At 36.1% G+C, this 13,947-nt stretch overlaps 1 protein-coding gene across 1 annotated transcript in view; it reads left to right on the plus strand.

Moving 5' to 3' along the window:
• RFT1 (RFT1 homolog) overlaps window positions 1–13,448 on the plus strand; it is a 58,276-nt gene extending 44,828 nt beyond the window's left edge. The window contains exons 12-13 of the mRNA XM_001380155.4: window positions 7,504–7,753; window positions 8,321–13,448. Of these exons, the coding sequence (XP_001380192.1) occupies window positions 7,504–7,753; window positions 8,321–8,485 (415 nt within the window). The 3' untranslated portion in view covers window positions 8,486–13,448. The remainder of the gene's footprint in view (window positions 1–7,503; window positions 7,754–8,320) is intronic.
• Window positions 13,449–13,947: the final 499 nt, after the last annotated feature.

The raw sequence follows: 13,947 nt of genomic DNA on the forward strand, positions 1-13,947 counted from the left end.
CTTTAATCTGACTTTTAATTAATTTTCTTGAAAGTTAAAATATTTTGATCCTTCAACATATTAGTCTAGCAATTTTTTAATAAAGTAGCTTATTCTTTAATTTTTAAAAAAAAAACTATTCATCTGGACCTAGTGAAGAATATCAATAGTGGGCATATATGCTTTAAAGTTTGTTTTTGCAATAGTTTATATTCATTTTCTATTTTGAACTTCACAGTAGCCTTGGGAGATAGGCATTTCAGATATTATTAATATTATCACGCCCCTTTAGAAAAATTAAGTGACTTGCCCATGATAAGACAGTTATCAGATGATAAGGATAAATGCAAATCCATTTCTACTGTGCCATTTTTACCTCAAAGTAGGTTTCATTTTATCAATCCATCAGATTTTTCTAAAAAGAATTTCATTTCTCTGTTATCCTCCAACCCATTCTTACCTGCTCTTCTAGCTTTATTCCAATAACTAATTCAATTTTTAAAAATTTATTAAACCTTTACATAATATATAGTGTTGTGCGAGGTTCTGGAGGAGAGAAACTTTTGCCAGTATTCAATTCTTACCTGTTATTCAGTCTGGTCAGGAAATAAGTTACACTAATAATGATCATGTACAATAGTACAACAAATGCACTTGAGGGGTGCAAAACAAATTACTATGTGAGGTCCAATGACTTAGACAAAGTTGGGTTGATTAATAGAGTGTCAAGATTGATAGCAGGAAAATAATTGTGGTATAGAATATTGAATATCTTATTCATAGGAGTTGTGTGATATATAACTAAAATGATTTCAGCATTTAACATTATTAACTGTGAATTTTTTTTAGTTAAGTGGAAGAAAAACTTCAGTTTGGACAACAGACATAGTACAGTAAAAACTTAATGGAAAATGCAAAGGATTGGAAAAAATTACTTTTAAATGAACCAAGTTGAGATTGGTCAATGTGAAAGAGGAGATGTGTTTTTGCCTTACCATCTCAATTTTATTTTAGTCAGCAAAGAAAAAACACAGGTGCACTCTTGTATTCTTTATGCTTCTCAGTCAGCTGTGTAACTGTAAAGATATGGTCTCCTGTATGGAGCAGAAAGTCCAGTTATCTCTTCCCTTCTTGTACTTTCATCAAGGATATTCTTGGTACCTAAATAGGCCAAGCTGTTCAAGATTTTAGAGAGTTAGGAAACTGGACATATAGATAATGAAATTCAGTTAAATATTAAGTGCTTACTTCTATGTGCCAGGCACTCTGCGAGACACTGGAGATATGAAGGCAAGAACAAAACAGCCTTTATTCTCAAAGAGGTCGCTAAAGGGTACACCACAGTTCACAGAGCTCCAGGCCTAGAATCAAGAAGACCTAAGTTCAAATGTGACCTCAGACACTGTGTGTCCCTTGGCAAGTCACTTCACCTCTGCCTCAGTTTCCTCAACTGAAGGGGAGATAATAACAGCACCTATCTTCCAAGGTGTTGTGGGAAGGGAATCAAATGAGGTAATATTTGTAAAGCACTTATTAGCGCAGTGCTTGGCACTTAATAGATGCTTATTCCCTTCTCCCCTTCCCTCCCTTCTAAGGGAATCAAGAAGAAAAGTACCACCTGAGCTGAAAGCTGAAGGAAGCTGAGCCTGAGAAGCAAAGATGAGGATAGAATGCATTTCGGGCATGGGGGACTGATTGCTCAGAGGTAAAAAGAAGAGGAAAGGAAGGCTGAGTTTGCAGACTAGGAAATAGGCCAATATGACTGGAATATAGAGTTCTTGAAGGTGATCATATAAAATAAGTCAGGAAGTCACTAAGCATTTATAAGTTCACCATGTGACTAGAGTGTTAGGAATACAAAGAGAGGTAGATCTAATGGGAGAAACAAGGTATATGAAAAGAGGTATAGACAAGATAAAATAGGTGGGAGCCACTTGACCTTAAAAACTAGGCTGAGGAGTTTTTATTTTATCCTTGAGGCAAATAAGAGCTATTGAAGACTTTTGAGCAGGAGGTGGTCAATTTTCAAACCCATGGAAAAGGAATATTAATTTGGTAGCTATGTGGTAGATTGGAGAACTAAGAGCTAAAAACAGGGAAAACAATTAAGAGGTTTTTTGCTTTTAGTCCAGTAGGCAAGTAGCTCTGCAGATAGAGAAAAGGGATGCTATAGATGTTGTAAAAAGAAAACAGGATTTGGGATCTGATTAGATATATAAGGTAAGAAAGAATGAAGAGTCAGTTACTTACTAGAAAACTGTAAACCTGGAAGATTGGGAATATGGTGATGCACTCAACAGAAATTGAGAAATTTGAAGAAAGGTTATATTTAAGTAGAATAAATTAAATTCCATTTAGTACATGTTACGTTTGATATGCCTAAAATGGCATTCAGGAAGATTATGTCCAATAGATAGTTGATGATGTTAGATTGAGATTCAGGAGAAATTAGGGCTGATTTTATTGATTTGGGAATTGTCTGAATAAACTGACAAAAAATAAGCACCTTTTAAGGGCATTTTGTGCTAGGTGTTGTGGATTCAAATCCAAAGAATTAAATCTCTACCCTCAAACAGTTAGCATTCTAATGGGAATTGAACATTGAATTGAAGCATGAGAATCAATTTAAGGGTTCATCAGGGATAAATATACATTTTAAGGATCAAGGACACCTTGCATGCTTTAGGGACAGGGAAAGGAGCCGATAAGTAAGAAAAGCTCAGTGATGATCAAAAGAGAAGAAATAATCAAGGGGGGTAAGCTCCCATGAACAAGTAGAGGACTCTCAGGAGTAGATCTGAGAAAGAAGAGAAGGCACATCTGGAAGAAAGAATTGGAAATGACGAGATATGATAGTTAAGGTAAAGAGTAAGAGGGAAGAGGAAGTTCGTTACAGAGGGCTTCTGTTTTCTCGGTAATATATATAAAGCCAAGCCCTTGGGAGGAGGGAAATGAAAGCTTTGAAAAGCTTTTCTGGGAAATATTGTCAATCAGGGACTAAATAAAAGGGTTCATTTGCATCAGGGAAGGACCACTTGATTATAGTTAACATCAATATGTTATAACCAGTCAGTATGATTGTGTGGCTTTGTCCAGCAGTGTTCAGAGCACATGAGTAGTTGCAAAGAAAGCAGAAGGTGGGGCAACACAAAGATGGAATTTGGCAAGTTGTAAATAATGATAGCCTGGAAAGGCAAAGGATTCTGTAGTAAAAAAGCACCTTTCTCTTGAGATTGCTAAAGGTTCACTTGAAATAATCTTTATAAAAGCCTTGTAGACGTTAAATTGCCATACAAGTTTAGTTATCAATTAAGCTCAAAACAACAAAAGAAAGAAGACAAAAACAAAGGGGACAGACTGGGGAAAAAAGAATGGGTTAGAGGGATTGAAGGTGCTGGTGAGAAGAAAGAATAGATTTAGGTAGAGTGAAGTTGAGATTGTAACATAGGAGATTATGATTAGAGGAAAGGATATCCTATTTCAAGATTTTGAAGGTAGTAAAGTTATGAGTAATGATGAGATCTAAGTGATAGGTGGAATGATGATAAAGATGGTACTTGAGGATGTTGAGTAATTGATTAATTGGAAGGCCAGAATGTTCAAGTATATTAAAATTTTCAGATATGATTGGGTACAGATTGAGTTGGAAAAGAAAACTATGAGTACTAATGCCTTCTCACTTGCCCTATTTGGGGTATAAATGCCAACCACTTAAAAAATTCTTTTGGAATCTTTTTGTGATATCTTGCATTCCAGAATGTCTTAAATTCTTATCTGCATGTATTTAGTTTTGTCCAACTGCTTTTCCCAATTTCATTTTTGAGTGTCATTTCTATATCCCCATAAAACAGATATAAACTAGAGTCCAAACATGAATGTTCCAGTGTCATTGAATGAAGATCTGTTTCATTTTATTTCTATTTGGTTTTTTCCTTCCAGTTTTTCTATAATTGTCTTTGGGATAACCAGGCCTTGTTGGGTCTCATACCAGATTTTTCCATAGCCTCATTTTCTTCTCTACTGCTTTTCTTTTTCTGTTTTGTGAGATGATCCTATACTTCAGCCCTTCTCCTTCATAGTATTTTACCAATGAAGTTGTAATATAAACTGGTTTTGACCTTGGCCAATATATTCTTTCAAAGTTTTGTTCATTTGTGAAATGTATGACCAGAAAAAGAAGTAGGCTAGTGAAATATAGCAAGTGAAGAATAAACAGATGGACAACTTGAGTGTTGCACTAGCAACCACAAAATATTAAAAGGTCTAAAGGAAGGCCTCTAGGACATTAAGCAGATCTTTCATAAATTTATGGGGATACATGGTCAAAGATTGCACAGGATGAGAAGGCATGAATGGGCTGCAAATTGCAACCCACATAAAATCCATCAAAGTATTGCATCAATCAGTCAACAACAAACATTTATTTAATATCATATGACAAGCAGTGTGCAAAGAACTGGAGAAGAAGGGACAGAATTGAAATAAGGTCAGGAATTTACATTCTCATGAAGGAAACAACACTAACAATATAGTTCTATACATGGTACATAGAAAGACAAAGTAACCTTAGAAGAAAAGATCTTGTTCAGAAGGTGGCATTTGAGTCCATTCTTGAAGGAAGCCAGGGATTCTGAAGGGTGAATAAAGAACATTCCTGGCAGTGGGGCACAACCAGTGCCAAGGCTTGGAGCTTGAAGGAGCTTATTGTATATCAAGACAGCCAGTGTGGCTGGACCATAGAACATGTGGAGGAGGACAATGTGTAAGAAGACTCGAAAGGTAGGGAGAGCTTTAAATGCCAAACAGCAGTGTTTACATTTGTTCCTAGAGATAATAATAAAGAGCTACTGGAAGTTATTGAATAAGCATGATGTGGCCAAGCCTGTACTTGAAGAAAATTACTTTGGTGGCTCTCTGGTGAATGGATTGGAGTAAGGAAAGTCTCAAGGCAGGAAGACCAACTAGGAGACTATTGCTGTAGGCCTGGCAAGAGATCATGAGGGCCAGAACTAGGGTAGTGGTCTTGTGAGTAGAGAGAAGGAAATATCTCATGTTGTAGAGGAAGAAACAAGATTAGGCAACAAACTCTTTTTGTGGGGTGAGTGAGAAATTCAGGATGTCACTGTGGTTGTGAATCTGACTCCAAGGATGGTGATGTCCTCAGCTGCAATCGTAAAATTTAGAAGAAGATGAATTTGGAGGGGAAAGAATGAATTATGTTTTTTATATGTATTTGAGATGTCTATAGGACATCCATTTCAAAATGACTAGTAGGCATTTCATGATGCAGGCCGGGAACCTAAAATAGAAACTGGGGTGGGAGGGGGGGAATACCTACACACACACACGTTTGTGTGTGTAAAATAGCATGTAGCTGGATATGAAATAGTGGGTTCTTTATATAATGAGATATTTTTAGTCTATGTTAACATTTGGTAATATAGCACATTTAATAAATTTGTTGGAGTTGACTTCTCAGAATATGTATAGTAAAGTATTTTTATTCCATCTTGTTAAGCAATCCATCATACATGAAACAATGTAATCAGTTTATACATACGGTTACTGACTCCTGAAGATGCATAAAATGATATTTAATTTTTTGTTAAACTTCTTCATTGTTCAAACTTGGTGTCTAAAAAAAGTCAATCTTTCTAAGACCCAACTTTAAGTCTATTCTCTTTTGAGTGTGAAGAAGCATTAAAAATTATTTTTTTGTGTGATAACTAATAACAATAATTACCGTTACTATATAATAATTTTACATTGAGTGAGGAAATGGCTTCTTTCACATTTTCATTTTTTTTCCTAGAAGTATGTGATGCCTTTAAGACTATAGAAGGTGAGCTTTGGTTGGACCTAATTGGGAAGTGCAGCAGCTATAGATTAGTCTTCTTAATGGAAGAAAGACAGCAGGGCTCTTCATTATCAGCTGTACCAAAACAGCCTAAAAGTTGCTCAGTCTAGCATTCCAAACTGAGCAGGTTATGACAGGGAACTAAACTGTGCTTTTGTGAGTTAGTTGTTAGTGCCATCCATTTTGTCATTTACTGGGAGACATAGCTTTGAGAGTTTTGTGAAGCTGTTCATTCTGTGCTAAGGAATGATATATTGGTAAGGCTTTCCACAAATGTGGTTGCAGAGAAACAAGAAATTATAACAAATAATATAAATATCAGCTTCTTAATCGGAAAGAACTGGCCTATGCTATATTCCACTTCCATTGGCTGGAATACTAGCCACAGTGTGAAGTTGGTTTTTCTAACTACTACTTGTTTAATTAAAAAACTGCCTCATGCATTGAGTTCTAGTTCCAGCACTGTCATTAGTTTGTTCTGTCACCCCCAAACAAGTTCTTTCCCCTATATGGGCTTTGATATTTTCTGTAAAATGAAGAGATTGGACTACATGATCTCTAAGCACCTCCAGCCTTGACCTTTAATAGTGGTTGTGGCTACTGCTCTCAGATTGTTCACTTAGAGACTTTTTCTCCCAGGTGAAAAGAAAGCAAGCTCCTTTCCTAGAAGTCTAGACAAAGGGTTGATCATTAAAACTTTCCTTTTAGTTCCTTCTTCAACCGATAATATAAAGGTCCATGGAGTATGAGTCTGATTCGGCTAAAAAAAAAAAAAAGCAGAGACACCTGGTGACTGTTAGAAAGGCATGATTCTCCCAACCATTTTTCTATATGAACCCAGTCACTGTTTGAAGTAGCCCTGAAAGTAACTTAATAAGGGCAGTGTTAATAGACTAGAAGAAATTCAGAGGATTGGAAAGATTGTTAATAGTTCCACCATGCCTTACTGTAAAGCTCATTTTCTCTGGGCTTTAGTTGCTCTTATCTGAGGAATAGTCTGAGAATAAAGTGCCTGTGAAATCATGTAGGTAAATAGGAACAATATAAAACATGGATAGAATACAAAGCATTATATAGCTTCTTCTTCCAAATTTATAAACCTGAAGAAGTTGTACAAGATAATCTCACAGGTCCTTTCTAACTCACAGAATTTGTGAGTCTTTATGCATATGATTGGAATATGTTTTTGTTAGGAAAGCACCAAGAAAATTCATTTATTAGGGTATTATCTACATTTCTCCTATGAAATCAACCCTAATTTTAAAATAAAATGTTTTGCCTTGATTAAAACTGTTAATACTTGTAAGTAAAGAAAGATGTGTTTGAATTTCATTTTCATTCTTGTAATTCACAAAGACTCAGCCAATGTTTTTACATGCATTAATAAATGAAAAGGTCCCACTTAACCCAATAATTTTTGTTTTATAATATTAAAGGGAACTATGATTTTTTATTACTCAGTTCTTTTTGGCCCCATTAGATCTATAATATGTACAAAACATAAAACTGTTGTATCTTGATGATTTTAAAAGAATGCTAAATTTACTTGTGCCTAATTATCTGCAGAGCATCTTTTCTGTCCTTAAAAAGAATAAAGGAAAGGTAAGGTGTTTTGTACAGGTGGTGTAAATAGCTCATTTAGCTCCATTTGCTTCCCTCCTTCACAGGTACAATTTTATCATGCTGGCCCTGTCATTCACATTTTTGTTGTCTTCCTATTTCCTGACCAAGTGGCAAGGCAGTGTGGGCTTCATCTTTGCCAATTGTTTTAACATGGGAATTCGAATTGCACAAAGCCTACACTATATCTACAGGTACTATAGAGAGAGTCCTCACAGGCCACTGGCAGGCTTGCTTCCATCACCATTTCTAATTGTGGTGTATGTGGTCAGTGGAGTGGTTACTGGTATTTCAGAGGTAAGTTTCCCTTCTTTTTGAAAAGAATTTTTTTTCCAGATTCTATACAGAAACCATTTTAAATATTCGTTCTCTGACATTTTGCAATCCAAATTCTCTCCCTCCTTCCCCTCCCCTGTGGTGGCCATATGATATAAATTATACATGTGCTATCATGCAATACATATTTCCATATTCATCATATTCTATTCTTTTTTCACACTCTGGCTCAGACCATAACTCCGTTTCTTCCAGTACTGTCTACCTTGAGGTGGTTACTAATATAAAAGTTTCCCTCTCCCCCTTAGCTTTGAGCTTTATTCTTCCTAAATGTTTACTTTGCTAATAATAGACCATGCACTAAAATGTCAGGCCTGTATGCATAATACACTTTCAGTAAATTCTTATTAATTAATTTGAATAAAAAGCTAGAGACAGCAAGACCCCTATTTTTCCATCACTTATTCCTAGAATATGCAATGTCTCTCAGCTTCTCAAGAGATATGCTCCTAGTGGAACTTATGAAGGGAAATGTCAGGAGGTCAGGCTAAAGGCCCCAGGCACTAATGATGTTTCCTTTTCCTATAGGTGTTTCTGTGCTGTGAGAGAGGCTGGCTGGCCAGGCTTCTGCACATCATGGTAGGGGCTTTGTGTTTGGGAGCTACCCTTGTGACTGTGTTCTTCACAGAGACCAAGCTTATCTTCTTTATTCGAACTCAGTTCCTACCCAGATATACCAAGAAAAAAACATGAACACATTGGAGGACCAGTTCCTATATTTAGTTCTGCAGGCCTGTCAGAATGGTTTGTGGTACAAAGGCTCATTTCCTGTTTAAAGGAAGAAAGTCATTAAGTAAGAATCCACTGAAGTTCTGCTATTAATAAAACCATAAGTTTATAAGAAACTAGAAAATTAGAACCTATTGAGAAATAATAGATGTAATATTTGGTTTGTTTTCAAATCCATTTGGAGTTTTAATATTAAGGAAAGATAATTTTTGAATGCAGATCAGAATAATCGCATTTTCAATTGTTCTTTCATTATTTTGTACTAATTTGTGATTTTTTTCCTCTGTTGATTGCTTTTTTGTCTGATCTAGCTTAATAGTCAAATGTATAATGTCTAGTTTCCTTAGTGTTTAGTAAATATAGGGCCCCCCAAAAGAGCTCTGATCACTTAATTGTTCTTAAAAACATTTCATTCATTTCTGCAAAGAAGGAAATGCAGTTTTGCTTGAAAAACAAATACCAAGAAAGATACTAGAGTGGTGCTTTTACTGAATTTAGCCAACAGTCGTCTTTTCTTTTAGAGAAGAACAAATGTCATTCATCCCACAAGCCAGAAAAAGGAAACATGTAGTCTTTCTGAGAAGTATGTTTCTAAGAAGCCTGACTTATTAGAAAATAAAGAGAAATTCCAGAAAGTAAAGTGTGGAATTCAAAGTGGAAAAAGCAAGGCATTTACTTTAATTAATTATAAACAACTAACCATCCTAAAAAACATGGGATTTAAAAATGTGATCACCACAAATGAGTTACCTTTGATTCTTTAGGAAAATGTTGCCTTTGTAGCTGACCTTCACTTTTTATAGGACATGGTGTAAGAGTTAAAATTTAGGCTGAAACTGAGGCAGGTAGAAATTAGTTTCTCTCTGCAAGGAGTATTATATTTTTAGAGGTTTATTGAAGATTAAACTATAAAGAAAATACAAGTAAGAAAGGCACATGTCTAGGCCCAGAGAGCCTATTCACAACCACTCACATGTTGCCTGCTAAGTGGAGAGCCAGTGCGATTACAAAGCATTCTGGGGAAGTGGAGCAAGGACTTCTGGGGATTGAAGTCCTGGATTCAAGTCTCCATTTTTGCATATCTCCGTTTGATCCTCTGGGAAGAAGGACTTCCCCAAGGGATCATAAAAACATAATCAATTTAAAGATTACAATAATTTGAGGATAAGAGAAGGAAAAAAGAACAAAACCAATAATTGCTGGACACATTGACAAAAAGCCAGTTAGGGGGCAGTCCCCTTTGGCATGAAAGTATACATACAAATAAATGTTCAATCAACCACACCCAAAGTTCATTTTTGTGCAGCTTGTGGTCTGGAGGCTTCTTCATGGTGGCTTCTCCAACAGTTCAGTTTCTGGATTCAGAGAGGTATCATCTTTCTTTACCTAAAATTCTTCTAAAAAGGAATTTAAACTTTGCAATTTAAATAATAATATTTTTTTACATTCCCCCGTTAAGAGGGTTATTGAAGAATACAGGATCACTTAGGGATACATGGCTGAGGTATGAGGTATATGAATCAATTGGCAAGAGAAATTAAAAAGATATCAGGAAAATCCAAATAAAAAAGAAAAACCTCTGGATGAAAATATAGACTATCAAAGTCTTATGTGCAAAAATTCTAAGTAAAGGAAAAATAAATCTATAACAGGTCCTTGAATCAGGGCCCATGGAGAATTCAGTGCGATTACAAAGCATTCTGGGGAAGTGGAGCAAGGACTTCTGGGGATTGAAGTCCTGGATTCAAGTCTCCATTTTTACAATGGGGATGATATAGAAAAGCAACTCTCATTAACATATTTCTTTTCCATGTTTCTCCCAACTTAGGAAACAAAAAGGTTTTAATATTGTTGTAACAAGTCAGTAATCAAATATCTGTGATTTTTGATGATATGAAAATCCCTCCACTGATGCAAATTTCAGCCTGTTTATAATTTAGTAAGATGTTTTAGAGGGCTAGAGGAAGCTCAGATAGGTTCAATGATTCGCCCACAACCACACGCTGGTAAATCTTCCTAATTCCAATTCCTATACTTTACTAAGCCTTGCTTTCTCTTCTTTGTTATAAGAAATAACACTCTGACATTTTATTCATGAAAGACTTTGCCCTTGCCACATGACCAACCCTAGTTGTTGGCCCACTTGTTTCCACATTTAATTTTGTATTACTACACAATTAATATTGTATTACTACAATAAATACAATAAATTTTCAATCTATCCTAAGAGTAGAACTGATGATGCATAGACAGTAGAACGGCATATGGAACAGTAATAGAAATTCAGTCTCATTCAATCATCCATTTGACCAACACTTACCATCCTCATATTGTGTGCAAGGCCATGTGCTTAAACACTATGGGACATCAAAAGATGATAAGACTCAACTCCTATTGTCATGAGGTTCCCCATATTAGCTATGTTTTACAAAATATGGTCTTCTAAATAGATCGATTTGGCTTTCCAAAAGTATGTCTTCTGTGAGCTCCCTAAAGTACCATCCCCAAAGATGGTACTCTGCCATCAGAATAAGTTTCAGGTTGTTCCCATTAGACTATACCCTCACTAAGCATCATTCTAATGCCTTAGGCTGCTATTTAAAACTTTTCCAGCAACTTCCCAAGTTCAGTGATGCTGAAAGCCCACCAACCCTTTGATCTCCCTGTAAAGGTAGTAACAGTAAATCAGAAACTCTCATTCTTCTAGACTACATAACTACTTTTCATCTTAATTCACTTCCATTCTCTTCTCTTATAATCCCGATGTCAGTGGGACTGGACACACTTCCAGCCTGGCCTCTAGGTTTAAGACCATAGTTGTCTGTGGTCTTCCCATTCAAGTGTATTTTTAGCAGGTTTTTTCTGTTATCTTTTGTTTTTATGTCACCTGGATTTCCCCTTGTAACTCCTCTCCATCACCCAAGAGCCCCTTATGACAAGTAATTTTTTAAAAAGAAAGTAAAAGAGGAATAAGAGTTTGTTCCAGGGTGTGATCCTTAAAGACCTAAAGCTCTGCTTCTAGTTGTTTTAAAAAATAGATCGTTTACTTTCATTTTCCTTATGCTGGCAATTCCTGTTTTCTAGGACCATTAACAGTAACCCGAGAATGCCCGTGGATATTACCTTTATTTTCCATGCACCTATTAGGCTAATCCTCCCTTCAGCCTTCTCTCACTAGTCCCACTGAAGGACTTGCCTGTGGTCATTATATTAGGTCATCCTTTCACTTCTTCAGAAGAGTCTACTTTGAATTGTTCTTCCCCCATTTCAACCATAAGAACCATAACTCATTCAAATACAATTTTACTACCTCAAAGTGTGACTCAGGCCAGTCTGATGCTTAAGGACCAAGACTAGAATAAAATGAGACACTCAAAGGTCATCCAGCACTTATTGAAAGGTTTATTTACCCATAACATGGTCAGAAAACTCAGTAAAGATACAACACTGGTTTAGTTGGATATTTCCCCATGTCCATCCCTTATCTTCTTTTTCAAGTCATCAGGTATGTTGGGTTTGGTGACTCATATAGCAATGGGACAGATGTCAAGTCTGAAGGGCACTGATTTCTCATGGGCTATATTTTATACCCTAGGCATTTGCAATACCATATCAGTAGTTTATGCTTTAGTCCTTTGGTCTGATATCTCAGAACCAATTTCCTGACAAGATTGCCTGTCCAGTATGTGACTCATATCTGTGTTCTCCCAAGAGATTTCCACAGGAGCTAATACTCACTATACTGGAAGCCATCCATGATTCCTTTTATGAGAACACCAGTGGAGTGTATAGCCTAACTATTCATTTTCTCTTTTTCATGTGTGACTAGCCCATCATCTTTTTCTTTCATGCATTCCTTTAATAATGTCCTTCTCCTTTGTTTAGTTGTTGGAGAAGAAACAAACAAACCTTTACTTTGTGTTTGGTATGTAGCCCATTAGAGACACATATTTCATTTCTTCTAAACAATTTCTGAGTTTTCCCACTGTGTGGCAGCCTTTCTATGCCTATTTTTAAAAATGAGACTGTTTTGGGGGAGAAGTTTGAAATCATTAGTAGAACTCTCCAGTTTTCCAAAGGTAATTCAGCCTTCAGCACTGGGCTCAACTTATTGTTTGTCTGTAGTGCTTGTTCAGGATACTGATGTGTGAATTTCAGAGGTTGTCCATTCAAATGTGTATTTGTCTAGACAAAAGTCATTCTTCATTTGCTTGGACTTTCCTGTGTGGGTCCTTAGCCCAATCTCTTGAATTTTGATGCTGGAGCCAGTTCCGATTAGCTCCAAAGAGCCAATTGTTAAATTTTCAGTGTAAGCATTTACACCTTGAAAATTGACAAATGCTACAAATTAGGGTTTGATTTATTTTTGTTCATTGTCAAGACTTAAGAAAGTGATAGGGAAAATGTTAATGATGCAGATTAAACTTAAAATTGAGTCTTGGGGGTAGGTGTATGTATATACATACACACATATAAGAACATATATATATATATATAATAATTATTATGAAAGTTGGTTGTTAATACCAACACAACCCTAATTTTTGGGTGGAAAAAGTGTGTGTGTATATGTGTATACACATGTACACCCACACATATCCTTTAAGAGTCTTCTCAGGTATCCATAGCTTGATACACTTGACTCAGTTTATCCAGAGACAGGACAGAGGACCTGACTCTGGGTAAGATCTCCATTAGGACAATGGCAAACATTATGTCTCCATGCTTTATGCCTCATTCAATGTTAGTGATCAGAGGGACATTGAATAAGGTTATCTCTGTTGTTGTCCCAGGAAATCTTGAATAATTCTGACATTCATAGGAGACATCTTGTTGAAGAAGAGCACTTGAGATGCTTTTTGTAATTTATTAATTAAATTAAATGCTTTTTGTAATTAATAAACAGTAATAACTGTGGTATCCTGTATTTTCTATATCTTTAACTCATTTTTATGTTGGTAAAGCCATGGTCTACTGTGGGAAATCTCTTTTGAAGGCTCACCAGTCCCCTTCTAATGGCCTCATCAAGGACCCCCTCAGCGCAAATATAGCTATTTTTATAAAAATGTATGTATTTTTCATCTTTATTGCAGGAAATTGTAAACAAAGAGAGAGTTTTACAGTCTTTTTTTTTTTAAAGAATGTAGAACTGAATCACAAACAGAGACATTCAATTTTATTGGACCATTCAAGATCATTCTCTACCTGCCAAGAGTAGGCTCTCAGCCCTTGACTGCAAGGGCCTCTGGGAAATGTAGGAATTGCATCTTTGTAACATGTATTTCTCCTCACCTGAAGTCCCTGGGACACAAGGATGAGCAGAGACAGCATGCACTATTTGGAAGAAGAACTCAAATGGATGATCTGAAACTGGAAATAAGGAGAGGACACTTTTGTGTTCAATATCTCCTCTGGGGTAATCCTGA

Source organism: Monodelphis domestica, chromosome 7 (genome assembly GCF_027887165.1).
Source record: "Monodelphis domestica isolate mMonDom1 chromosome 7, mMonDom1.pri, whole genome shotgun sequence".
Lineage (NCBI taxonomy): Eukaryota > Metazoa > Chordata > Mammalia > Didelphimorphia > Didelphidae > Monodelphis > Monodelphis domestica.